At 36.5% G+C, this 26,655-nt stretch overlaps 1 protein-coding gene across 1 annotated transcript in view; it reads right to left on the bottom strand.

Moving 5' to 3' along the window:
* Nucleotides 1–980: 980 nt before the first annotated feature.
* ASCC3 (activating signal cointegrator 1 complex subunit 3) overlaps nucleotides 981–26,655 on the bottom strand; it is a 252,629-nt gene continuing 226,954 nt past the window's right edge. The window contains exons 37-42 of the mRNA XM_041414871.1: nucleotides 24,657–24,881; nucleotides 12,329–12,480; nucleotides 11,667–11,817; nucleotides 5,628–5,834; nucleotides 3,680–3,855; nucleotides 981–3,587 (exon numbers count right to left, since the gene is read on the bottom strand). Of these exons, the coding sequence (XP_041270805.1) occupies nucleotides 3,452–3,587; nucleotides 3,680–3,855; nucleotides 5,628–5,834; nucleotides 11,667–11,817; nucleotides 12,329–12,480; nucleotides 24,657–24,881 (1,047 nt within the window). The 3' untranslated portion in view covers nucleotides 981–3,451. The remainder of the gene's footprint in view (nucleotides 3,588–3,679; nucleotides 3,856–5,627; nucleotides 5,835–11,666; nucleotides 11,818–12,328; nucleotides 12,481–24,656; nucleotides 24,882–26,655) is intronic.

Raw genomic sequence — 26,655 nt, 5'->3', positions numbered from 1 at the left:
AGAAGCAATGACAAGAGGAATTTTGGGTCATCAGCATAAACCCCCAAATTCATCTGGGTAAGATTTGGGCCTTCAAAGATTCAATATACAACAGAAAAAGATCTTCTGTAGTGAGGATGGTTTCATGTTGCCACTAATCTATTCAGAACAGAAATCTTAAGTAAGGTTCTAAATAACAAATTGTGTTATAGGAGCACAGAAGAGATGAGGCATGGTAGTACATACCCAAACCTCCTCTAGCTGCTGCTGGGCACTGCTGTGATGCTGTTATCAGACTAGGACAGGAATGATGGGAAAAGATGAAGTCACAGAAGCAGACTTAAATATGTCTTGATGTACAAGTTGTGCCTATTTTTTGTTGCTTTCCAAGTTTTGGAAGAAGTCTCATACTGGAACAGGCATGCACTGCTCCTAGGAGGGGAAGGGAAGAGTAAAAATAAAAACCTACTTGCAAACTGGAATGAGCAACTCAACATTAAAAATTTCTCTATGTGCTGTTTCTTTCATTTATCCATAAAGGTGATTATTACATCACTGAAGTATTTATTTATTATTATTATTTTATTCTGTTTGGTATTCATACCAAACAGAATAAAATAATCATACCATTCATGTCATATATTTATTTATTATTATTATTTTATTCTGTTTGGTATTCATACTTTTGTCAGACAGCTATTCTCACTTTTCACCATGAGATATCACTGAATTGAACACATTCATTGTTCCTTCTAAGCAGCTGTTACAAATGTATCAGAATTCTTTCTCTTGGATTTTTTAGCTAAATACTGATCCTTATCAATTTGCTTAAATTGATTCTGTATTACTTTAGACTTTGTCATCCTGAATCCAATACTTTTGTAAAAAACCCCCAAAAACTATTCAAACATGTTATTTAAAAATGTTACTAAACTGTTTCTAAAAACAATTAATACACTAGGAAATACAGTATTTCCAAACCAAAGTACAGATGGCACAAATGACATTACAGAAACTCTTTAATTGATTAATACTGAATACTGAAGCTATTGTCTGCTTCTCTGCAGTTAGACTTTCTGTGATGTGCATTTACAAAGCAACAAGAGCTAGCATCACTATGTTGGTATGTTTAACTGTGGCATAGTTCTTTTTCCTAATTAATTAAAATTGTTGAGGGACAATGTATTGTTTCAGCCAAGTTTTCCAAAGAAAGGACTTAATTTCTGTGAAAATTTAAACCTCCAAATTAGATGAAACAATTATCTTTAAAATGGACTAACACAATGTGTGAGTAACCAAACTATTGCTTAACAATTTGAAAAAAATCTGTTTCTTCTGTGACACAACATCATATTACATTGATATAGTCTAAATGGCAAAGGTGTTTTTTGTATCATCTATCCATCTCTAAATTTAGTGACAACTTTTTCTATTATCGTCCCATGTTTTTAGGCACATTTCTATAGGTAATTACCTATAACAATGAAATATAACATTTTTAATATGATCAGGGCATGCATACACACAAGTACAGAATTGTTCATTTTAAAATTGCTTCCCACAATTTAAAGGTGCCAGATATGAAATAAATTTATTTCATTACTGAAATAAATAATAATAAAAAAAATTAACTATTGAACCTTTGAAATCAGACAGACTTCTGCTTGCTGCGGTGTGGTGCTGCCAGCAGGTCAAGAGGTGATCAGGACCAGTAAGGCCACACTAGTTGAGCACCATGTCTGGTTTGAGGCAGAGACTTGGAATTGTTTGAGACAGTCTAGCAAAAGGCCACAAAATTGATGAGAGATGTGAGACTATCTCTCACATGAGGAAAGGATAAGAGAGCTGGGATTGTTCAGCCTGGAGAAGGCTCAGGGAAATTTTGTGGTATCTGAATGGAAGACGTTGATAAGGACACAGCCAGGATATCTTCAGTGGTGCCTGGTGACAAGACCAGAGGCAACAGGTACACCCGTTGGTGTCACAGAAGGGTCCCTCTTGAATTGCAAGAAATACCTTTTTTTAACTGTGAGGGTGACCAAACCCTGGCACAGGTGGTCCAGGGAGGTGGTGGAATCTCCATCTTTGGAGATGTGGTCCTGGCCTCTAGATGGCCCTGCCTGAGGAAAGGTGTTAGACCAGATGACCTCCAGATCCCCCTCCCAAAATCAGCCATGCTGTGATTCTATGTAGGTGCAGCATCACCAGTGTCATTTTTTCCTGGAAAGCTTCTAGCAACAACTCTGCTGTATTCTTTCATCTGGTGAAATACAATGGAAATGACAGCAAAATGATCCCTTGGAGAGGTAATGCTTATCAGCTCAATGCAAAGCTGAGCAAGTGCAAATATTAATATTCAGTTTAAGGTCTAGTCTATCTGAATGAAGATGCACTGATGTTTCTTTAAGTATGTTGGCTCCAAGTACTTGCTCAGCATCTTGAATCCTCTTGAGGACTGGCCTCAGGATGTGTAGTCTCATCACGAGACAGATGCTGCTACCTTCTGCTTTCAGATCTATGCCTTGCAGGTACAATCACACAGCTGGGCATCTCTTAGAATTTCTTTTGCCTAGCAGAACCATTCATTGCTCATTATGCCTCCTGCTGCAACCCCCATTTTTGGAATCTCATGCCCCCTTATTTAAAGAAGTTAGCCACCCACTTTAGCACTGAGCCCTAGAACAGGACACCCAATTTTATATGCCATAGTCCTACAAAATTCAGGAAAAAACACTAAGGAAATTGCAAGTATGTAATATATGTGTATATGTATGTATATACATGTAAACTTTAAAAATTGTCTACATAAATTGCATCATTGCAATACTGGAAATATTTTTTATTATTTAGCTTGCCCTTATAACTACATTTACTGCTCATATAATTAATATAAATTTGTGAAATTTTTCTTTAGATTATCATTTTCAAAATGTACTATGCATGAAGAGGATTTTGTTACTACCTCTCCCATATTTTACACCTAAAAATACAGTGCAAAACATTCTGGGAATATTTTTATTAAACATGAAATATAACACATCCATCAATATTTTCAGCAGCTCTTAGATCAATTTTGTATTTTACCCTATAAATTAAAAAAGTTGACTATTTAAATGCTACTAATAGACAGGCCATATAACACTTTTCAAAATGAAGATGATAGCCCTGAATTTGCGCAAATTACAGTACTGTTCAGTCTTTTATTTTTGATGTTTTTAAAATTCAACTAACAATCTGACTTCTGAGAGAAGAAAGATAAAACAAGAAAAGACAAATCTTCATAAAGGAGTAAGGCCACTGTGGCTAACTCGGTGTCATCAGAGTTAATACAGCAGTCACTTTCAGTGTCCCCGTTGTCTTGAGGTTTGAAGTTGGTTCCAGTAAGGCAGATGCATTTTTGGATGCCCCAGAATGAGCAGATGTCTTAGTTGCAGGACCAGTTCTTTTGGCTGAGTGTCCTTTCCAGAGAGCCTTACTTCAGGGCCAGGTGGCTCCTGGCCTCAGTCCCCTCCGTGGTGCCTTGTGCTGGCACAATGTTCAGGTAAATGTCGTACTGTTGGTCCATGCCAAGGTAGCTGTCGCTCATGAGATACAGGGTATAGATACACCTGAAAAGAAAAAGCATCATTGTTAGTTTGGGAATTGGGTCTTGGCTGCTTGGAAAACATAATAACTAAGAGAATTTGAGAGTTTGTCATACTTTCCAGGGGTTTCTGGAGTATAAAAAGCAACGGAAACAGTATTTCGATTTCTGACATATCCAGTTCTTTTCAGGGCGATGAGTTCTTTTTTATCAACTTCTCCCAATATCAAAAACCATCCTTCATCCTTAACTTTGGGGAATCGAGGAGCCATTGCTTTACTGTCCTGCCTTCCCTGTTGGGGAAAAGAAACAGCTTAGGAAAACTAGAAATCACCTTTCCAAAATGACATTTTGAACACATCAAAACCATATTGCTGTCAATTGTTAGGTTGCTGTAATTTAGCCAGACTAAAATACTGTTACTTCTTTTCAGAAGAAGGTTTAAAAAAATAAAATAAAAAAATCACAGTTCACAGAGAAAAATCCAGAATAGAAGATATTATTCCACTTATTTTGTAAACTACTAAAACTTGAATGGAAATACTATTCTCTTTCTGTGATTTTATCTAATATATTCCAAATACAGATGTGTGAATTGTAAACCTAGCATCTTTAAATAAAGCTAATCAGTTTTATTCAAGTTTAATATAAAGACAAAAACAACACTTAGTATTTATTTGAGTTTGGTACAGCAAAATGAAAGATTATTTCAGTGATTCTTTAAGACAGCGATTTTACTGCTGGAAGCTGAAGACAGAATGATGCACACTCAATCAACATTCATTTTGTGTTTTAGAGGGAAAGGTTTTACTGAAGATTTATATGGAAGAAGAAACACCACCACAGCAATGAAAAGCTTGATCCAGCTTTTTTTTTACAAAAGAGGGATCAAATTCTAGGTAAGGTTTATAAGAAAGTGATCACTGCATGAAATGATTCTGCTCCTTTCACTTCCATGGCTTCTGCTTAGGAAAAGTCTCTGCCAGTAAACTGGCACAGCAAAAAGAATGATGATGTATGGATGAGCTTTGGCCTTTTGTTCTTCCTAAAATAAGACAGTTTCCCCTTGCAACTACAGTGAATCTGCAGTAGCCATGAAAAAAAGTATTTTGAGAAACAAGAATACTTTTCAAATATAATTCTTAACTAATGTAAGATAACTTCAGGATTTTCAACAGCATACATGTATCTCCACTATTATTAAAATGGAATTGTCTTAAGAGTCTCAGAAGTAAGACCTAAAACTGTTCTCCACTTTTATCTTCAGCTCTATGCATCTTACCAAAATGCTGGAAGTTATAATTCTTAATTATTTGCAATGTTAGAGAAATTAATTACCAGAATTATAACCATGGTGGTCCATACGTCATTCATGGTATGTAAATGACAGAGAAAGGCCTGGATAAGTGAGTGACAGCTCCATTGTCAGCAGTGCCTGACATGAAGGCAGGTCCAGCTCTCTTCAGATCTGACACACAGGTACAGCCAGGTACTGCTGCTGGGGCAGAGCAGCTGGAAGACAGTGCAGCTCCTGCAGGAGTTTCTGACTTGGCACACCAAGATTTACTGAGGGCCCAGTGAGCTGAGCAGCAGGCAACTGGATGTGCTTTAAATGAGCAAAGGGCTGGGACAGAAATGTAGTGGAAAAGAATTGTATGTGGAGGTTGTTCTAGGAGCTACTCAAAAAAGCATCAGATGTAAAATATAAGGAAAATATTCTCACTAAAGGCCTTAGGATGTGTTACAAATAGAAACATATTTATAGGTGTGAGTCTGTATGCAGTTTGGAAGCACCTGTGAATGTAATTGGAAAGCTTATAAATTAGTTTGATTTTTTTCCATTGACTTGGTCTAGGATTTTACCTTAAGAGCCTACTTACTATCCTGTTGCAACCTGAAAAATACCATTTTCTTCACTATGAATACAGAAAAGGCTTTGAAAGTGTTTATAACTTACATAATACTCAAACCATAAAGAAACCTATTATACTGTATAAAGCATCATTGACAATGTAAATGGATTATTGGACACTTGTGCAGGGAAGGAAATGATAAATAAGTCTACCTGGTATCCCATCTGGGTTCTGTGCAGGTTTATTTGGAGCACATACTCTTGATCAGCATGCAGTTTGATCCATCTCTTGTCATCTCGTGTGTCTGTTGTCCAAGAAGGAACAGGTACTTCATTCTGTGGCTGAACTGCGTCATCCCAACTGCCCTTAATGCTCAGACTGACGTTTAGAATTGGCAAACGGCACAAGAAATTCCAAGCCTATAGAAAAAACAGATCCCTATGGATTATGAGATAATCTATACAATCATTGCCACTCTAACAATAACAATTCAATGTGCAGTCTACATATTTATTCTACAATAATAATATTTTATTGTGTATTAGAATATAAGTAATTGCACAACTCTCAATCATAAGCATAAAATACTTTTCATTAACCTCTTATGCTACTTTCTTCCTAGCAAATAAAACAAACGTGAAACTCCTCAAGCATGTTACACATGCTTTGCTAAGATTACTGATGTCTGAACACAGAAAAAATTCCTTACTGCTCCCGATTAAAGTATTTTTTCCCTATAAGCCACTTAAAAACTAGTATAATTAAATTTTAAATTAAACTTCCTTAGCATAATCCATAAAGAACAAGTCACTGCAGTGCTAATTAGCAATAGGCAAACCTCAGAGAGTTCAGAGGATCAGTTCAGATAATTAACCAAAAGTTCAACTGCATATCCAAAGTTATCCTTATTTTTTTTGAGGTTTTCTTGCATCGATCCTCATGAACTCTCCTTCTTAGAGGCTTCCTGAGGAATTTTAAGTCTCTGTGGTCTCCCTTGAACTGCAACAGGTCCTCAACTTTCTCATTCTCATGCAGAGAATTGTTGTTAGAGGATACAATCTGTGTAGCTCAACACGACACTCTTAACCTTAAAAAGGTATCCTGAATATGCAGCCCTCTGTTTCTCTCATTTTGGCCTCTATCAGACAAGGAAAAGTAGCTCTGAGAAGCTTTGACAAAAATGGAAGGGAACAATGTAGGCTTTAATTTAGTAGAAAAGAAAATCAGCATGTTCATGCAATGAAATTTGTTAAGAAAAAGAAATGGGATTGGTTGTGGAATGGAGGCAGTGATTTGTGGCCTTTCTATGGCTGAAAAAGATAGATGAGGATGGCACTGGAAGAAAAAAACTAAAGACCAAGAATTACCCTCTGCCCTGCTATCTTTCCCCTTCACCCCCAGAAAAGAACAGGAATCAGCATATATGAAAAGCTAGAGGGTGGGAAGGAGAAGAAGGAAATAAGAATATTGGTCTTGGAAAAGAGCCATCAGATGCCAAAATGGGAACTTGTGGAAACGAAGAGGGTAGGCATAGTCACATGGGCAATAGCATGGAACAGAAATGTTTTATCTGGAAAAAGACTAAAGCATATTTTATTTTTCAAGTATGGGTTTGACCATATAGTGTTTCAACAAAATGTATTTTCATTTAGATTGTGTCTGATGTGTCTGATTGTCTCGATGTGTCTGATTACTTTTTCTGTGCTGGAAGGCCTAGAGGCCTAATGAAAGCTCAGTTTGCTTTTTGCAGACATCATTGCCACGAGTCATACTGACAATAATAGCACATGGAGTCACACTGACAATAATAGTGTATGTCAATACGTGATTAGGGATACAGCAGCCAGGGAAAGCAGACCTAAGGTCATGCTGCCCTAGGAAAGGTGCTGCTGTCTTTCTCTCCAGCATTCTCCCCACCAGCTCGCTGTGCCCATCTCCATCCCTGGTATGTTGGCATTTCCCTGCTGGGATTGTGCAGCTAGATGGATCAGCTTGCTAATCATTTTGGTGACAGCATGAACTTAGATCAGCTTAAAGCTGATTGTGGCAACATATTCTCTAATCCTGCAATTCTGAATAAGCACGAGCCTTCAGTGCCACTGAAAGAAGTGGTCCAGCCTCCTCCCCTGCTGGCACAAGCATTCATGTAGCCAGTTGGCTACGGGCCACTTTGACTGTCAGTGAGAGGGTTGATAGGATTCCTCCTCCTCCCCTTGTCCCCAGATGCTCATTCCCACCTCCTTGCCTGAGGCAGACACAGCATTTGTGCAGCTGTGCGGTGAGCTGGGTCAGGGGAGGTGAAAGCGGCACGGGGAGGGCAGGACTGCCCATTTCGGCTGCAGCACAGGCTTATTTGGATTAAAATGGCTGCATTACCAGAGCCTGGCCGAACTAAATGAGAAAACTGGTCTCAGCTACAAACTAATCTCTCTCTCTCCCCTCTTCTGCGTATTGCATGAACAGCTGTGTCTGTTCAGTGCAGAAGGTGGGGAGGGCCAGCTGTGAGCGCTCAGGAACTGCAGGGTAAAAGCAGGGGAAAACAGATGAATTGCACCAATGTTCTTAGTGGCATCTTAGCTAGGAAACAACAGGAATATTGTAACAGAAACTAAAAATATAGGACTTTAAGGAATTAATACATCTCTCTTTTTCCCAACTCTGAAAGAAAATGGGGAAAAAAAGACAGCACTTTGAAGAAGGTGAAAAAAATACCACTGACATTCTTAACTAAGTCGTTGTTGCTAGGATTTCAATACATATAATACACAAGACTGCTAAACCCGCTTCCAGAAGATCACACAGAATGATAACTTGAGTAGTAACATCTCAACTGGAAAATGATTTTATGTTCAATGTAAATGTTTTTAAGAAGAAACTTAGGGTAGGAACTCTATAGACCCACTGTGTCTCTGTGTGTATAAGCAGGGTATTTCTGCTGAGATCAGGAGAGGCACCCGGATATAAACCAACCTGGCAATCACCTCTTTGGTTGTACTTTAGATATCATTTATATCAAAAGTACATAAAATCTTGAAAGCTCTCAAAGGACAAGACTTGTTACAAATATGTTAGAACAATGTTTAATTTCAGCAGAGATCACAATTTATTAACTCCTTTAGTGGCATTACCTGTTAGCTTCACCATACTCTGGTGAAGATTATGATTTGGTCTGGTTTATCGAATACAATCCCAAAATAATATATTTGTCAAAGGCTGTCATGTCATCATACAGTTTTCATAACACAAATAAACCAAAGTAACTCTGAGTAACTTTCCAATTAGATAAGAAAGTAGATTTAATACGTCATCCTATGATGGCTAGTGACAGTTGTATTTGATGATCTTAAGGATCTTTTCCAACCTAAAGGATTCTACGATTCCTTGATTTATCAAGTCTTGTGCATTTGAAAATTATCGGCAAAGTTAGAACTGCTTGATCATTGAGACAGTATGCACAACAGACTGCCTTTTTATCATGCATGCAATGTGGGGAAAATGAAGAAATGCTTTTCCCACTAAGGAAAAAAGTCAAGGAGTAATAGGCAAAAATGAAAAAAAAGATTATAGGAACACAGATACTTCCAGAGTAAAAGCAGATTATACTATAGTAGAGATAGTATTTATTTCTTTTCAATTGTGAAGTTTCTTTTTTCTCATTCAAAAACATCAATATCAACTCAATATTTTAAAAGGTGATTAATGCCTAAGTGACTTAGAAACTGAAAGAGATTTGTTAAAGAAATATGATTCACAATGAATCACTGAAACATAGAGCTTTGACCAAAGAATGGGGTTAGTCTAAATAGTTTGAATTTAGGTTGTTGGCTTTTAAAGCTCCCCTGACTTTCAGTGAGGTTTGGAATTATAATACCAAACTCTTAAACTCAGGCTCCCATGTGGCTTAGGTATTTTTTGACAATTTTACTGGGTTTTTTTGCTGTATAGGAAGACACAAGCACATATCACCTCCTTTTAAATATATCAACATACCCAATATATACATGCACATATATACTACACATGTACGTTTATCTACCAAGCCCATAGATTCAATTATAATAAAATCAAAAATTCTTCACAAACCTTTGGGAACATCATTAGTATTTTTGCCAATAATCTGTCTCCCCAGGACCTAGCCAAATATTCCAAATCCATGAGCAGCTTCAAGAGCTGCTATCTAAAAATTAATTACCAATCTGCTTAAAAGGCATTTTCTTCTTTCCAAATGTAAAACTTCTTCCTTTTCCCATCTGCCTGAAATTTATGTAAAGCTTAAGCTGTTTTTACCAATGTCATGCTACTAATCCTCAGCTTTAAGATATGGGTTCAATATACTTTGAGTGAGAAGTAAAAGGTTTTTTAGGAAAAGAATGGTTTTGGCAATTTAGTGTCATATTTACCACTTTATTTGGCTCTGGTCATGTTTGGTGCCAGAAGGCTAAGCTTAAACTCTGTAGTCTGATATTCTTTCTTTATAGAAAACATAGAATACAGATCCTGAAGAATTTTTCTCTTGGTTGGCCCCCTGTCAGTGACCACTGAAAGACTTTACATATGAAGACACTCAATAGGCAGTCTCAATATGAATTTTAATTCTGTGCAAGGTATTACAATAGTTTTTCACTTTTTTTTTTTCCTGTAAAAAATACTGCAAGGAATATAACATATTGGTATAAAGCTTTCACATTTGTAATGCCCTGCACAACACAGTCATGGCTTCGCTGTACCCAATACAGCCATTCCCAGCTCATCATGGTGGAAATGAAAGTTTCTCCTCACATGATGGCAAGACGTTATGTTTTTCCCTCTTATATGCATCTGTATTTACAAACATAGATATATAGAGGCACAGAGTCATTCACAGTGTGAACGTACACACCACATACACGCAAGCTATTTTTGAAGAAACTGCTAAGACATTTCAATACCAGCCAAACATATTTATCTGAGGATTAATCTTCATCTATTGAATCAGACGAGAACACTGCCATGCATACAATTATTTAATTAGCAGCCAAATCCTCTGCCAGTCAGCAGCCGTTCCAGGCATACTGATGGGGCAGTAGATGCAAATCTCACAGTAGTACTGCTTTTTCTCATTACTACTGCAATTAGCACTTAAATTGATGCTTTAAACATACTAATTTCTGGAATAATTCAGGATTTGTATGTTACCTGGGATCGCCTCACTGCAGAGACGACACCAGATTGCTACGCAAATTGAAGCACTTTTGAGCCAAATAACCATCATCATATCAGACAGAGCCAATTTGCATTTGCTTTTAAAGATAACAGAATGGCAATTTATGCAAATAAATTAAGTAAGTTTACTTCTGAGTTCTCCCTGAACTAATTATAACAATGTTCTAATTTTTTATCACATCTGAAAGTTGGACTGAAATCAATGTGTATTATGTTAGAAATCTGTTGCTAAAGGAAGCCTTTTTTTGATGTCAATACATTTTATTAATTCAAAATTTTGATGTTAATTTGGTTACAAATGCAGATGTCTGTTACAGATATTTAAGTACTTTTCTTCTTGTTTGCGTATCAGTAAAAGGTTTAACTGAAGCTGAACAGTCAAACTGTCCTTTTAAACATTCAAATAAAAAACATTTGAAGTATAGCTTTTGATGTTTTCATCTTTCCTACATTTGTTTGAAATCAATAGGCTTAGAATGTGATGACTGCTATTGAATATAGCTATCCTTTGCTGCAAATGCCTTGAAAACGAGGCTTTAGCAGCTCAACATTTTGGAACAGTATTTTTTTTCCCTCCCTTGTGAAGTATGAAATTTTCATCTTCTTTTTCTGTTTCAAACAGAAAATGAGTGCTGGATCTTTTACTAAGAGTATTCTCAGAAAAAATGGTGTTTGACAGACCACTTCAGAAACCAGCTATGATGACATTTGCAATGCATGTATTCCTAGTGCAGAGCTATGAAAAGGTGAATAACACTCAGCAGATTGAATGACCTAGAGAAGAATCTTTAGGGCAGAGAGATGTGGTAATATCAGCCATAAACCAGAGTCTGTTACTCTTAGCAGGGAATAAATGAGAATAATATTAAGAAAACAGGCAGAGAAGAACTTCTGTAAAGCCAGCAGTACCTTGAACTTAGAGCAATGAATGTGTTGCGCTTTTATACAGAACGTCATATGGTATTTACTGAAGGAGAGAGAGTATTTCTTTGCCCAACTACTCTTCATTTCCAATCACAACGATAATGGTCACAGATAGAAAGTGTTACCTGTGAAATGTGTGCTGCTGGCAACTCACTGTCCACAATGGAAGCAAAAACATTCTCTTTTCCTTCGCAGGTGGCCATTAGTTCGGGAAGACACTCGATAGGTCCTTGGTAACCTCCATGCACACTCTTCCTTTGGCCTTGGCTCCACTTCCTGATACAGACAGCAAAACATATGCCCAGGGAGGGAAAGCAAACATTTGTATTCAGCTGTTTTGGTGGTAAAACTCAATACTGCGTTCTGTTTTCAAAGGGCGGTCATTTATTTTTGGTTAGCATTAATTACTGCATCATCTAAGCATCTATAGAGCTTTGCATTATCTATGATGTTAAGATGGATACTAATGTAGTTTTATAATGGATTAAAATAAAGAGATAATTAACATACAGAGTTAGATTTGTTAGGACTTGGAACCCTTCCAGTGGTCTCCTGTTAATTTGTCTGGAATCGCAGTTCTCAAAATAATCTGTGGGGGTTAATTAATCAATGAATATTGAAAACAGACACAGAAAATCCATTTGGGAAAGCATCACTGCGAAAGACAGAGTTCTGCTTCTGATTCGTTAACGAAGATTCTCGGGCACAACAATGCCATTCAAACACAATCAGCAGCGGGAAGTGGAAATAAATTGGAAATCTGCTAATACTTAAAAGAATTACATACCGAAAAAGGTAAAGATGCTGGAGCTCTATATTTGGCAAAGTAAGCAGGGATGAGTCATGTATCCATCTACCCTGAACTACCATCTGCACCAGGTTGGTTATGTTCAGAGCAGTCACCAGCCAGCCATGATGCGCTGCAACATCCAGCATTGCCTAAGCAAAGGAGACACATAATAAAAAAAAAACCCTGCAAATATAATTGCATACCTGGTTCATACAAGGAACAACATGTGATTAATGTTTAACATACAGTGATTTCTAGGCCTTAACATAAAAATTTACTTCAACCTCTATTGATGGCAGTTAGGTACCTTTGGAATTAACCCTGAAAAAAGATAAACTAAATCCTCTATCATGGTCATCCGTTTTCACTCTTGAAAAGGTAATTTACATAATGGTTTTGGGGGTGAGAACTGAAGGTAGACTCTTTTCCTTACAAATAACTGTTCTTTGACACAACTCATCTCAGAATGAAGGGAAAAAATCCCAACATTTACTGTGAAAGAAAAGGTTACAATTAATGGCAGTATTTATTTATATTTTGACATGACAGTATTCTCAGAATTACATAACTATTCAAAAATCCTTGAACTAATTATGAACACCACCAATGTCCTTACATTTGTTCAAAAATTAATACTAATGTCATTTACCAGTAGCAATTATTATTTCCATTTGAACAAAGTACTTTAAAAAACCCCTGGAATTGGACCAGATAAAACCACTAAAATTTAGCTTAATAGCGTATTAGAGGTTTTGCTCAACACCGACATGTAAGTTGAAATCTTGAAGAAAGCTTACAAAATAGCTTATATTTTACCTATGGTGAGTAAAAGCAATCTGAAACAAAATGGATTTTACCCTTTGCACTGCAAATAGTTGACTGTCTTGAGAATGAGGGATATTTGGCTGTCTCTCCTTTGGCATCTCTATCTTGATCCTCAAAAGCTTCCCCAAAGTACACAGGAAACACAAACAAATAAAACCCCCCCTATGCAGCTATACATCAGATTTCCAAGTGTTAAAAATCATCCTGCCTTCCATGCCTCATGAGTATCTGTTCCATTTCTACTTCCCATGTTTTGACAGTACAAATAAGAGGTCTACTGTTTACTAACAGTAAAGATCTAAAGATCTAAAGCTAATTCAGTATGGATTTTGCACTTCAAATGGCCCTATGGACATGAAAAAAATGGTTCTGCTTGCTTTTTTTCTTGACTGGACTTACAGTCTGTTTGGTTAGTCTGAAAGTGAATTTAAGAGCTCTTCCAAGGGAAAAAGGACCAAACATGAATTTCTGGTTTCAACATTTTTAAATAGTAATTGCAGCTATTTAGATATATAGCATACTTTCCACCCTGTCTATAGTACATTGAAAGAATTACTATGATTTATGAAAGCATTTCAGCTGGTGAAAAAATTAATGTTATAATGTATTAATTGTCTTGCTTATTTTATTTTTCAATAACATTATGATCACAATAAAGTGTGGGTCCTCATCTTAAAGCACTCTAATTCATATTGGAGGTGAAAGTTTTATATTTAACAGTAGTTCACCATAGAGGGAATTTAATGCTTGATTAAAATACCAGAAAAAAATTTTTTTAAAGGAAGCAAGGAACACTGATATACAGAATCTAATGTACTGAACAGTTTCAACAGCTTTCTAAATACCATCTTGGTGTTAGGAGGGTTGTACTTTGATTTTAGGACTAGGCTTTAGATGTTTCCATGGGTTTTTCTTGTAAACACAAATGATATTGTTTGATACTTAGGCAGCAGATACCTGCACCATTTTAACTTATTTTCCAGCCACTAGTGTAATGAGGAGAAGCTGTCTGTGTAAGTCTTTACATTTAATCAAATGTTTTACAGACAAACAAAAGGCAGCATTTACTTAAGGCAAACTAAACAGTGAAATCTTCTTTAAACAAAGGAGTTGTTTACACACGCAGAGCTATTTCAATTAAATTACACTGATTCTGGAGAAATACTGACTTTAAAGACACAAGTTAGTTTCGCTCCTGGCCGAGTCACACAGTTTATTTTAGCAGTTTACAATGCAATTTCAACACGGTTTTTTTCCCAGATCAGGGTGATAAGATCAGTGACACTTAGAAAAATATTTGAAGTGCTACCCTGTATTACCCAAATGTTGTCTCATTTCTCATGAATTGTGGATAAAGGGTCTTTCAGCCAATAAAGATCCAGATTTAATATTTAATTTTTTGGAGGAAGAGTCATAGCATCCTGAAACTCTCTAACATTCCTAATAACCCTAAAACCAGTACCTCACAACACAATCTTACTGGTTTCCATTTTCTGTCTTTTCACTTGGCTTGCCAAAGTGATTTCCATGTAGGATTGTTTTCACCAAATAGAAAATAAAATTATGTTAGAAACCACATTTGAAAGGAGAAGCTTTGTGGCCTGCAGATTTTTATGTTGGTTCACATGTCATTTACTTGCAAAAGGAGGGAATTGTTCTGAGCATCAGACTGGAGTCAGTCTTTGAAACTTACAAGGTGAGTTGCTCTTTACCTGATTTCACATTTTAAGGTATGTTGAAGACCGTCCATACCGTGCAGTCCATGTTTCTGAGCAGTCTGTGTTGCTGAGACAGTCTGGTATCTGCCTCCTGTTCTCCACTATCTGATTCTTGTTCTTTTCTGCTATTCTGACAGCCTGAGACATCATGTTCCCCAGTGATGATACTGCTGTACATATGTGAAGAATAATGGGTGCACAAATACCCTGTATTTTCCACAGTAAGTTGTATTTTTAGTCAGCTTGAAGCAGCGGTATTTCATAGAATGCTTTTGGAGATGCACACATAACACTGTTTACATTGTTTTGGTGTGGTTTTTTTTTTTTCTTTTAAATCTATCCCTCTCCCCTCTTTTAAACAGAGGTTTGAAAAGGGGAAAAGAAGAGTGAAGATGTAAGAGAAAGATAAATCTAAAACAAGCTATACTTTGAAATTAACTGGAGGATCCTTTCACATAGAAAATCTCCTAGAAATTGATGGAGGCCTACAGACAGATATCCCGTAGGGAGTAAGGAAAGCCTGTGTGTGTGAGACTCTGTGTTCCACATTGTTATAATGAATCCACACGGCAAATCCTCTTTTCCTCCTTATTTTCTGCTTCTTTACCCATAGAATTTATTCACAGCATCTCTATCTGGATGTGAAATCCAAGACAGTGACATTGTGAAAAAGTCAGAACAATGGTAAAGTTGGCTTGTTTCATCTGCTGCCTTGGAAACCTCCACATATTTTGTTTTCCTCTAAGTGTAAAACATGGAGATGCTTGATACTTAAACCGTTACTGAAATTCCTATAAATACTCAAGGTAACAAACTGAGTTATTCCCCTACCTCCAAACATAAATATTAGCAACTAAACAAAGAATATAATGCAAACCACAAAATTTTAAAGTATTTAATATTTATATTATTTGATGAATAATGTATCTAGTCCCTCTGGTCTATCTAGTTGCTACCTGTTTAGCTTGTTATTTTAAGTCAAAACCAGTATAGTTTTATAGAAACTTATGGCTTTTTAAGCTCTTATTTTGCAAAACAGTAAATAAATTCTAAATATCTTAGAGTGGGTAAGATTGGAACAGATTAAGAGTATTATTCTAAATTGGGAAATGGCACAAACTGGTTACCTGCCTTTCTAGCCTTAAGAATTTAAAGCAACACAGGATAATTTCATCACAGAGAGAAATTTAAAAGAAGAAGACAGTGAGTGCAACAAGTGAAACAGGAAACAGTAAAGATGCTTTAACGACAGAAAAAAACACCCATGCATTTTTTGGTAAACCAACTAATTAAATAATAAAAAACCAACCCAAACCAAAAAGCACTCCTCTAAGCTCACCACTTTTTAACCTGAAGTAGAATAACTGGGGTAAATAAATGGAATCAAGGGAATTATTGGTTGTTATAATAGAAAATATGTTTACCATCCTCTTATTTGGGGCTCCTTCTGAGCTTAGGAGAGTTAAAACCAGATGCCTATATTGAGATGGGTTTTCATGAAAGATTCAGGCAATAGTTCTTAAGCCTTCCCAATGTCATAGTTGAACAGTTACAAAGTAATATTAGCAATTAGTGACACCTCCTTTACATTTTGTCTGTTACTATCAAAACCAGCTTGGCTTTTGCTAATGTGGGAAGCAATGACCTATTAACCATGGCTGGACCAGCACAAAAATGCCAGTGATCAGCAACTCACTGACGTAGATGTTGTCAGGTATGGCAAAAGCTTTCATTCTGATGGTATTCAGAATTAAGTGTCAAATGTTTAGATGAAAATCTTGCTATTGCTGTCATCATTCCACAAGTTCATTAAGACAAAACCGTCAGCATCTATGATCAGGTTTTCATCTTCTTAGTTTTTCAGGAGCAGCAGCTGCTTATCCTTAGGTATGGAATGATTTAAACTGATCAAACTGTATCTTTCTGGTCTGACATGCAGCTGAAATTTAACAGTCTGTCTCTTTCTATCCAAAGTTATTACCGATGCTTGGAATTTAAATGATGTTTATAACTCCCTAGTTTGAGGGGAAGCAAAGATGGAGGTAGGATGTGGAAGAGGTGAGTGTGTGGCACTCTCACTGACAGCAAAACGTTGCTTTTCTCTGGTGTTACTAAGCATTCCCTATATATGCTCAAAATAAATTGGAACACTAAATTGTTCCATAATGAACATACTCCTCGAGCCACCCCCACTCCTTTAGGAGATTTTTCAGGCTACTAAAATATCCTGATTGCTAAATTCTTTCTTCTAGAGGCTTTTTAAACAAAGTTTTTATAAAAACTGTTTTTGGTATTACTTTCACATCCTTCATTTGAAAGTCAGATACTCTGGATCACTCTTGTACGACTGGGTAGGTGGCAGGGGACCAGACTAAAACTAGCAGAATTTCTGATCTATCCAAATGACTTAAATAGCTTTTTCCTTTAAGATAAGCTATTGAAGTGTTAGAAGTGATACAGCTTACATCTCATTAACAGAGCCTGCATACTGCTTAGAATAATTTCTTCTTTTTGAAGTCACCTGTCCTATAACTCAGAACATTCTAAGCATTTTGACTTAAATCCTGTAAACATAAATGTCAATATTTTGTGGATAAATTATATTTAAGGGAAGTGTCAATGAAGCTATGATGATAACTGCTCTGGATACAGAGGCAAGCTAAAGAAATGTAAGAAATTCCATTCCAGTTGAGAATTACACCTGTGACTACTCAGCTAGAAGCTGAGTGCCTACAGCGATGCCATTGGTGGCAATGACTTTGTGGATAGGGACTAAAACTTCAGGTGTACTCAGAATGAGTTACATGGCTCAAATTTATCTACTCTTGAAAGATTAATCTTATTTTTTGTATCAGAGCTTCACAGACTATGATACTTTTTTTAGTGCTTTTATTAATGAATTTAAAGTTTAGTCTAGGACTAAATTTCAGTTATATGTAGGAGTTTAAATCCACAGGTCTATAAAAATTGTTAGAATTGTGCCTACTTAAAGCTGTTTAAGACTACAGAATTTATGTGACAAATATTTATAGATAATAGACAAAAGGGTATGCATTTTACCTATTTTTCTAAAAACTATGAATTCAGAATAATAATAATTTTTTTTTGCTTTAAATGTAGGAAGCCTTCCAATACATAAGATTATATTATGATCCATGTGTGACTTGATATTCTGCTAATAGAAGTAAAATATTTTTTCAGATGTTAAAGCATGCCATGTACTTTAAGTTTCATGTTTTTATATAAATCATGACTATGATGCTTCAATTACATAGCTCAGAAACAGCAACTGACTTGAAAAGTTGGAATTTATTTGAAGAAGTATTACAGAGAGTTTAAGGTCACTGCCTTTGGTACGTTATATATCAGTAAAACAGGTATCTACAGAACCTTTGAAATTCAGAGGTCTAGTTCAAAATTACTTTTTAGAAATGTTTTAGCCTTGGGAGGGGGAGGAGTTCTTTCAGATCAATTAAATCACCCTTGCACAGCTGCGTGGTTTCAGCCTACAGAGCATCCTCCCTGTACTTCATCAGAGATATAGTGAATAAGTTGTAATTAATCCTATTCAGGAGGCACTCCTTTTATACTGCCCTCTGTATCCTACTTCTCTTCACATCTTTTTTTACAAGCATATTCAGTCTCCTCTTCCATATGCTCTGCTACCCCCTATGAGAGACTAATTCTTCATTCTCCATCATCATAAAGGTCTCACTGATGTATGCAAATTACAACCTTCCTAGCTGCTTTGTAAGATTCCTATCCCTGTATTCATCCTTTAGCTTCCACAGTAACATTATTAGTATTTGCAAAACTGGAGAAAGGACAAACCATTTACTGTCTACATTTAGTGGAGTGCAACCCTTGGGTTCTCACTGATTTCTTTTAATAGTATTGCAGAAATAAAAGCAGCTACAGAGTGGGATACCAGCAATGTAAACTTGGTAGGACATAACCCCACACTCAGAACTCATTGAGTCCCAATAGCCAATTTATTTTCAAATTGCTGATTAATAAATTGATATTTTCTACTATACCAGTGAACCATAAAAAGAAAAAATGTTTTTCATAAGAATCACTTTGTAATAAATCCCGATTTTCTAACATAAACAATGTCTTAATGCTGGCTTCAAATATTACACAAATCTACCAAAACCATGAAAGATACACAGCATCTTTCTCATAATAAATCTGTCCTCTTTACAGTTTAGAGTTAGTTTCAAAGTAGGTATGTAATATTTTGCCAATAATCAAAATTTTTTGAGTGTTTTCACAAGAATCCTTTTCAACAGCAACAGTTATTCCCAGTAACTTTCTCCTGAACTTTCAGCCCCTTAAGGTTAGCATTCAGGAAGCTCAGCTGCTGTCTAACAAACTTAATTAATCAAAAAGTCATTTCCGAGCTGTAACTATGAGTAAAAGTGCTTCAAGTGTGCTAGCAAGCCTACAAGTTAATCAAAATGCTAATGCAGTACAAATTAAAGTTGTGATTAACATTTCACAGTAGCTGCTTAAGTGAATTGATCACACAAATGGGTTAAGCATTACTCATTTCCTCCAGCCCCAACTGGGAAAAGGTTTGTCATGGGTGGGGGAGGGATTATGCACAAGCAGCACCAAATCATCATTAAACCGTCACCAAGGTGCTTCCATACACCAGATCACTGATTATCCACAGCAAGCAAAACTCCAGCACCACAAAGGTAACCCTCCCTTCTCCCACATATCTACCTACACAACACAAGCAGGAAGCATTTCCAGCCCAACATGTCCAGACACATTCCCTGCAAAATGATCCATTTATGTTTAGTATCTATAAGTGAGCGTTGCCACACAGTATAAGCACGGCAAGATTTTTTGATTATTCTATTATTTCCACACTCCTAATGTGCAATAATAGCCATAAAGCCATAAAAGCAGCTGGTATTTCAGTAAAATTGCAAACATTGTGCTATCACTGGAATATCACTGCATACACAAAGAATACGTGTAGCAGCTGAAGAGATGTGGCCTCTGCTCTTCACTTGTTTCTGAGTAATCCTCGGCATTCTCAAGTTAATTTGATTCTCTTCCCTTCGTTCAGTGAAGCTGCCCATTTATTTATAGTTGCCAATGCAACCGTTACACAAAAGCTCTTTCCCTGGACACTTCTGGACAAATCTTACTTACACAACTGTAAAATAGGCTTTTCCTGTAACTCCCACCACCTTCCAGCAAGCAGCTGGCATACCTGCACGACCAACAAGCAATACAGGAGCCCAAATCACTCTTAGGACCTTTAAAAACTTCTCAATTTCTTCATAAGCAGAAAAACAAAAGATCCAAGGGACATGGCTCTCCAAATCAATAGTTTTAGTGGCTGTTATGAACTGAGGAGGTTTGGGGATGGTAAGAAGTGCAGAGCCAAAGGACATTCTCTTTCTTCAAGTCCCGAAAGGGCAACATGAGCTCCTTTGCCTTTGCATGGCCAGAAATACTTTTGTGTTCTACTGCTTCTGCTGAGGAGCCACCAACACCCACCCAGCACAGCTGCAGTTTAGTACAGTAAGTATTTCATACATAAGCCAGCTCTTAGCTGAATTGGGCAGCGTATTTGTGCAATATTTGACAACTCTGAACCATACCACAAAGATGATTCTCATAAGAACTATAGCAAAAGTTGCAGTTTAAATGACCAGAAACAACTTTAACTGGTTTAGAATGGCTAAAGCAGTATTATACACATCACTATCTAGCTAAGGAAGCACAGTGCTTAACACAAAGAGTATTTTTCTTTCCTGCCAAAATTAGATTCTCTAGAGGAGTAACATGATGGGGAAAGACAGGGCATTAGTGACAGCATTACAAGGTCCTTGTTACAGGGATAGGCATGTTTGCCATGCAGAGTAGTCTTTCTTCTGCAGTTTGGAATCTGTTTTCATGTCCACCTTCTCTCAATGCCCAGCTACCCTACTGAGATGTGTTTAACACATCCATAGGTAAACACTTCTCAAAGGTTAGGGCTGAGCTCCATGGCAGTTCTACTCCTGGCAATTTTAAAATATTTTATCAACGATTATAGCATGAGTGGAGGCTTGTGGCCAATTCCAACGCAAAGCCAACAACTGTCACATTATTTCTGAGAAGAGACTGCCCTGCTGAATCTGAGAGTGACAGTATTACTGCCTCAATTATCCATTTCAATTAATGCAAATATAGGCAATAGTCTTGGAACAGCAGAATAAGAACTGATCGCTGAATACACAGTAACAAAATATAAGGATTGTCAAAGAAATCAAAAAAAGAGATTAGATTTAGTTTCATGTATTCTTAAATAAGATAGGGAAAAAAGGTGGAGTATAGTCTTTACAATAATAATTATATTTTATAAAAATGTTAGAAAAATATTTTCATTAGAATTTTTATTATTTAATGTTCATTCTCCTGAAAGAAATGGAGAAATGTTTGATTTTGAGAAGCTACTGGAGTGTTCAGCACCACCTTAATGACACCTCTAGCTTTTCTCAGTAAAAATAACAAAGAGTGCTAGGCTTGAAGAGAATATATTGTGTATTGTAACTGTACTAATGGTATCTGAGGCAAATAAAAATTAAATGAGTTGGCCAAGGTCACACAGGTAATTGAGGCAGTTTTTTTGAGCCATGGGAACCTCCTGTGCTTTATCTGTGTGAGCCTGTCACTGATAACACTAGATTTTAACCTGAGGTTTTCAGTGTAGTGCAGGGGCGTTCCTTCAGCCTAGTCAATGCCTCAGTGGCCACTCATTACAGAGATGGGAGTGGGAGCAGATAGGCATTCACATTCCAAAAGGTTATATACTGCTATTCCCCATATTTCTGCAGTAAAAGGAAAAGATTCTGCATTTCATTCTAGGTATATAAATACTAAATTTTATCTTGCTATAACGAATTCCACCTATATCTAACAAATGCTAACCACAGGAAAACTGTAACAGAATCCATTTCTTCCTTTCTTTTATGCTAAAAACTACATTCCCCCTATTAAGCCAGTACTGTAACTCCTCAAATTCTGTTAAATGCTAATGACTTTAATATTACATTGAAAGTATAAACAAGAGAATTCTAATGTAGAGCCAAAACTTTAAAGACATCCAAGGAAAAATGATTTAAGAGTTGTTGCATAATTTTTTGTTAAAGTATAGTGGAATCTTACCTGGAATCCAGCAGCTACATTTACCTATGTAATGCTGTTAACATGGTTTTCTGCTGGACCAATAACAATACTCAGCCTGAAGTCACTAACAATGAAAAAACCCAGAAGATGTTGGAGGAGTGGAAAGGAGAATGAAACATGTGGGATAGGAAAGGAGTCATGGGAGGGAAAGCTGATTCAGATGATGGACACCACAGAAGATTGAAGAAGTTTAATAGTCCGTGATGGAAAGAGGCTTGCTTACCTATCATGGCTAGGGATGGCAAATCTGCACTGCAGGGGACCTGGGATAAAGGCCTGCCGTATAACCACCTACAAAAGCTCTTTGAAAGATCTTTCTTTCTTGTAACAGAAAAGCAATACTGATATGGAAAGTGTTATTCATGTACCCACCAGCATAAAGAACAGTTTATGTTCAGGTCACAATCTGAAGTTTAGCTATACAACCTCAACACTAAAATAATTTGTAAGTAAATAAATTCAACGTTACTAAAAAACCAATTCCCGCCTCACTGCTGTGTTTAACGTTTGATGATGAGCGAGCGTGTGTGTTCACACACACAGAGAACAACACCCACTGAATCTGTTCATCAGTGGATCCTTCCATGCTTCAGTTCCTTTTCTCATAACTAACATTTTTTTTCTACCTCTGCTGACCCAGAGTTCATCAGCAGGTCAGTGCTAAGGAAAAAGGTAACAACCAGTATTGAGAGTGTAACTCTGTCTATTGCTTAGATTCTGGGAACTTTAACCTCCCTTTGGAAAGCGTGACTAATAAGATGGAACCAATAATCTCCCAAGAGATGTAAACCATGTGCCAACTTTAAAATACAAAAGTGCTTGCATGTTTTTCTTGGTTTTTTTTTAAGACGACTGTATATATAACATGATATAATAGCTAACTGAAGGTTGGAGTGCCAAGGCATAATATGGAATGGCATTTTTCTGAACTCTGCTTCAGTTTAAAGGAACTGTTGAATATTTTGGATTTTTTTTTCTAAGTGACTATTGTTTCTGAAATACAAACAACAGAGTAGCAGGATTAAGAAAATACATTTCTTAGCAAAACAGAACAAAATAATTACTGAAAATAGTATTTAATTTAAATTTTCCCCAAATATGTAATTAAATCCCTAATGCTTACTCCACAAACATCTAAATGAACTTTAAGTATGTGATTTCTTTGAAAAAAAGGTGAATTTTCTCACCTGAGCAAGTGATGTTTTTCTTTGTTAGTAAATGAATATATGGCATAGCTGTTTCTACACTTCCAGCATCATGATTTTTTTGATTTGAAATAGACTAGCATCCAAGCACTGCTGGTTACCAAGATAAGGACTATGTAGCAGTAATGTCTGTGGTGTTATTTCTTACATTCCCTAATTTCAGTTTTACTTCATTTGATATTAGTATTTTAAGCTTATTTTTATTAGTGTAAGTTTGAGCCTTATCCAAATTGCTGGACTGAACTGCACACAGTATTTTCTCTGTGTAGAACACTGATTAATAGTTTCTCATCAAGCAGTTTTAAAAACTTGACACCATGATATTTGCAGTTACTATATCACCAACAAGATTCAAACAAGAGCAAAGCTTCTGTCTGATAGTTGATAAACAGATCACTGAGTATATTAAAATTTGAGCAAACAAAAACTGGAGGAAGAAAGAAGTACTGGCTCTATTTTACAGATAGTGAACTCAGAAACATAAAACCAGCAGTTTGTTGAAGGCTGCCTGATCTTCAAGAACCTGTGAAAGGGTCCTTGTGCAGTTCTGGTAAAGAGAAGAATTCTTCCCACGAGACTCAGAGGGTCAGCTGTTTCCTGTGACAGCTAGAGCTCACCTTTCCTGCTCTAACTGCAACTGAGCTTTTCAGATATGGCAGCACTCTATCCCAAACTCCAATTGCTGCTTTAAAATTCTTTTGAGGTGGCAGCTGTGCATATGATTGCTTGTTACCAGTACTCTCCATGGTTGGTTTAGTTTCTGTGGGCTGCAACTACAGTACAACTGTAAAAACTCACAAGTCTTGAGGGTGAGTTTAAAATCTGTGTTTAAAAACTTGCTCTTTGACTCTGTGATCATCGGGACATAAAACATGTGTCTTTACACTAGCTAGAGGAGCTTAGAGAAAACCTCTGCATCTCATCCTGAGTCAGATTTCAAAACACATTATATTTGTGCTTGGGAGTGACTATAGTCTTTTGGCTGCGAGAAAAGTAGAAGTTCCCAGGGGAGACAGGTTCTTGGATATCAGCATACCAATCTGCAGGGACCACAGCCATGCCAGAATGATTCCCATACAACACTCTACAATACAGAGATAAAAAGCTGTTGCGAAGAAAGCAGAGGTCATTATATGGCAGTAGATGCCTACAGTCAGAGCATGATTGTCTTTTACTCTAAGGTTGTTTACTTCCAGCTCTGTAAAGTGGGAACCATTATGGGCATCCAGTTCCTCCCTAAACAAGGTGTTATAATATTGTGTGGTACCAGCTCTCCACAAGATTGCAAGAAATCTTCAGATTCTTCTATAGCCAAAATATGGCAACACTCTAACAATAAACAGTGAAGCAACAAGAGTTATATCCTGAAATGCATCACGACACCTGGCATATTCTGATTGCTTGGTCCAGCACCGTCTTTGTATCAGTTGCATAATCCGGACAAGGCAGCATGGCGTGACTGAAGTGGGCTTGCAGCAAGAGGTGTGTTTTTGTGTGTGAACTGTCAAATGAATGGGGATTGACCTCAATTGGAAGGTGTTTGGCCAGTTCACTGTTCATCTGATCTTCATTATGTCTCACAGGCAGATCTGTGTACTCGTCAGCATTCTTAAAAAAAAAAAAAAAATTAATCATTGTAATTAACTTCAGAATAACTATTACTGCTTACTGAGGCATTCAAACTATATGCATTTAATTTACTACAGCTAGATTTCAACACAAAAATAGCAGCATTTTAATATTTAGAAAGTGTACTTATTTATCAAAATCACACATGGGAAAACAATAACTAACATAATATTTTCAAATATTGACACACTCACAGATTTCAAACATTTTTCCTTCCACATAGCTGATACTAACATTAGAGAAGAAGAAAGAAGAAAATAAATGCCATGAAATAAATATATTCATTGGATGCATTCAGTAGTAGAAGATGACCCACAGGCATCCTACCTCATTGGGTCACAAAAAAAAGAAGTCAAAACCTCATATTTTCAATTTTCAGGTTTTGAGTTTTTCTCTTGGTATTCAAAACCCAGTAGCTTTGGAATAGCTCTTATACACTTATTTTCAAATATTTTTCAATATTTTGAGCAGTCAGTGTCTAAGCAACTGATGATGAGCGATCAAATCAAAGTGCAAAATTTTAAGCAGGTGGTGAAAACGTTCTCTGTGTCCCAGAGTAGTACTAATGCTATTCCTTCCAAAAGGAAAGTGTAAGAACTTTCTCACTGTTGCAAAAAGGAGCTGCCCACCAACATGTAATCTAAATGCCATCATGAGTAGCAACACCATAGTGGCTGAGAGGAGCAAGTACAACTGTTTTGGTATCCCAGGCAGAGATGCCTATTCTCCTGTCAGGAAATCCATTGTCTTTGAAAAAAAGTTTAACAGAAACATCCTAAGAATGATAATTTAGGCTAAAGAATCAGTTTTGTGACTTAATTGGCAATTTTTCCCTTCACAAAATCCTCTTGTGTATGTACGTTGTACATATAGTTTGGAGTGAGAACTATCTTTCTGAATTATAAAACTTGCAAGTGAGGCAAGAGTTTTATAATATGTGATGTCTTTTCCACCTGTAATTTAAGAGAGCGTATTTCTTTTGTCATAAAATAAAAAGTCATTTGGGGAGCCTGAAGGGCAATGTCTTTGAAACTACAGGCTTAGCAGAGACCATTAATTTAAAGTGTTCAGGGTTTTATATTCCTCTTAAACTACAGATTCAATATTTTGCACTTTGTCTTCAATTTCATCAGACTTCCTGCAAATCCATATTAATGAAATATTCACAACAGTAACCAGTGAACAGTGAGGTAAAGAAAAATGGCAATTTTAGAACACCTAATTGAACTACCTAATTGACTTACAATGAACCATATCCCCTCATTAATATCCTAAGACACAGAACCTTTTCTGACAATTCCTAAAAGCAGTTAGATAGCTGGATTTTACTCCTTGACAACTGACAGCACAAAATTTTCTAAGTTTTTTTTTAATGGTGCAAGGAAACTATGTCTAAACTGTGATGTCAGTGTAAAAGGAATGGTAACCATTAGACAATTTAAGGTTTGGAAAGAAAAGCAGAATGTCATTAACTTATTTCATATCTCAACTGCAGATTAGAAGTGAAGACTGAATAAAGACAACTGCTGCTTAATCCTGGATGTCTCTGCTAGATCTCTTGTGAAAACTGTGGTCATTTATTCTCTGAACCTAAGGTCACAATCTTTTTAAGCCCTATAGAAGGCTGCATGTTTGCTTCACTCTTTATTTAACTGGCTTCTCCTTCAAAGATATTTTAAAGAATATTTACCAAGGAGATTTTTTTACTTAGTTTTGCTTTGCAGTTTAAAGTAGCAGAAAGAAGGAGGATCAG

This window comes from Onychostruthus taczanowskii, unplaced genomic scaffold, assembly GCF_017590055.1.
Source record: "Onychostruthus taczanowskii isolate IOZ18803 unplaced genomic scaffold, ASM1759005v1 scaffold48, whole genome shotgun sequence".
In the NCBI taxonomy this organism is placed as follows: Eukaryota; Metazoa; Chordata; class Aves; order Passeriformes; family Passeridae; genus Onychostruthus; species Onychostruthus taczanowskii.
The sequence above is the reverse complement of the archived record's forward strand: the minus strand, read 5'-3'. Positions and strand labels throughout refer to the sequence as shown.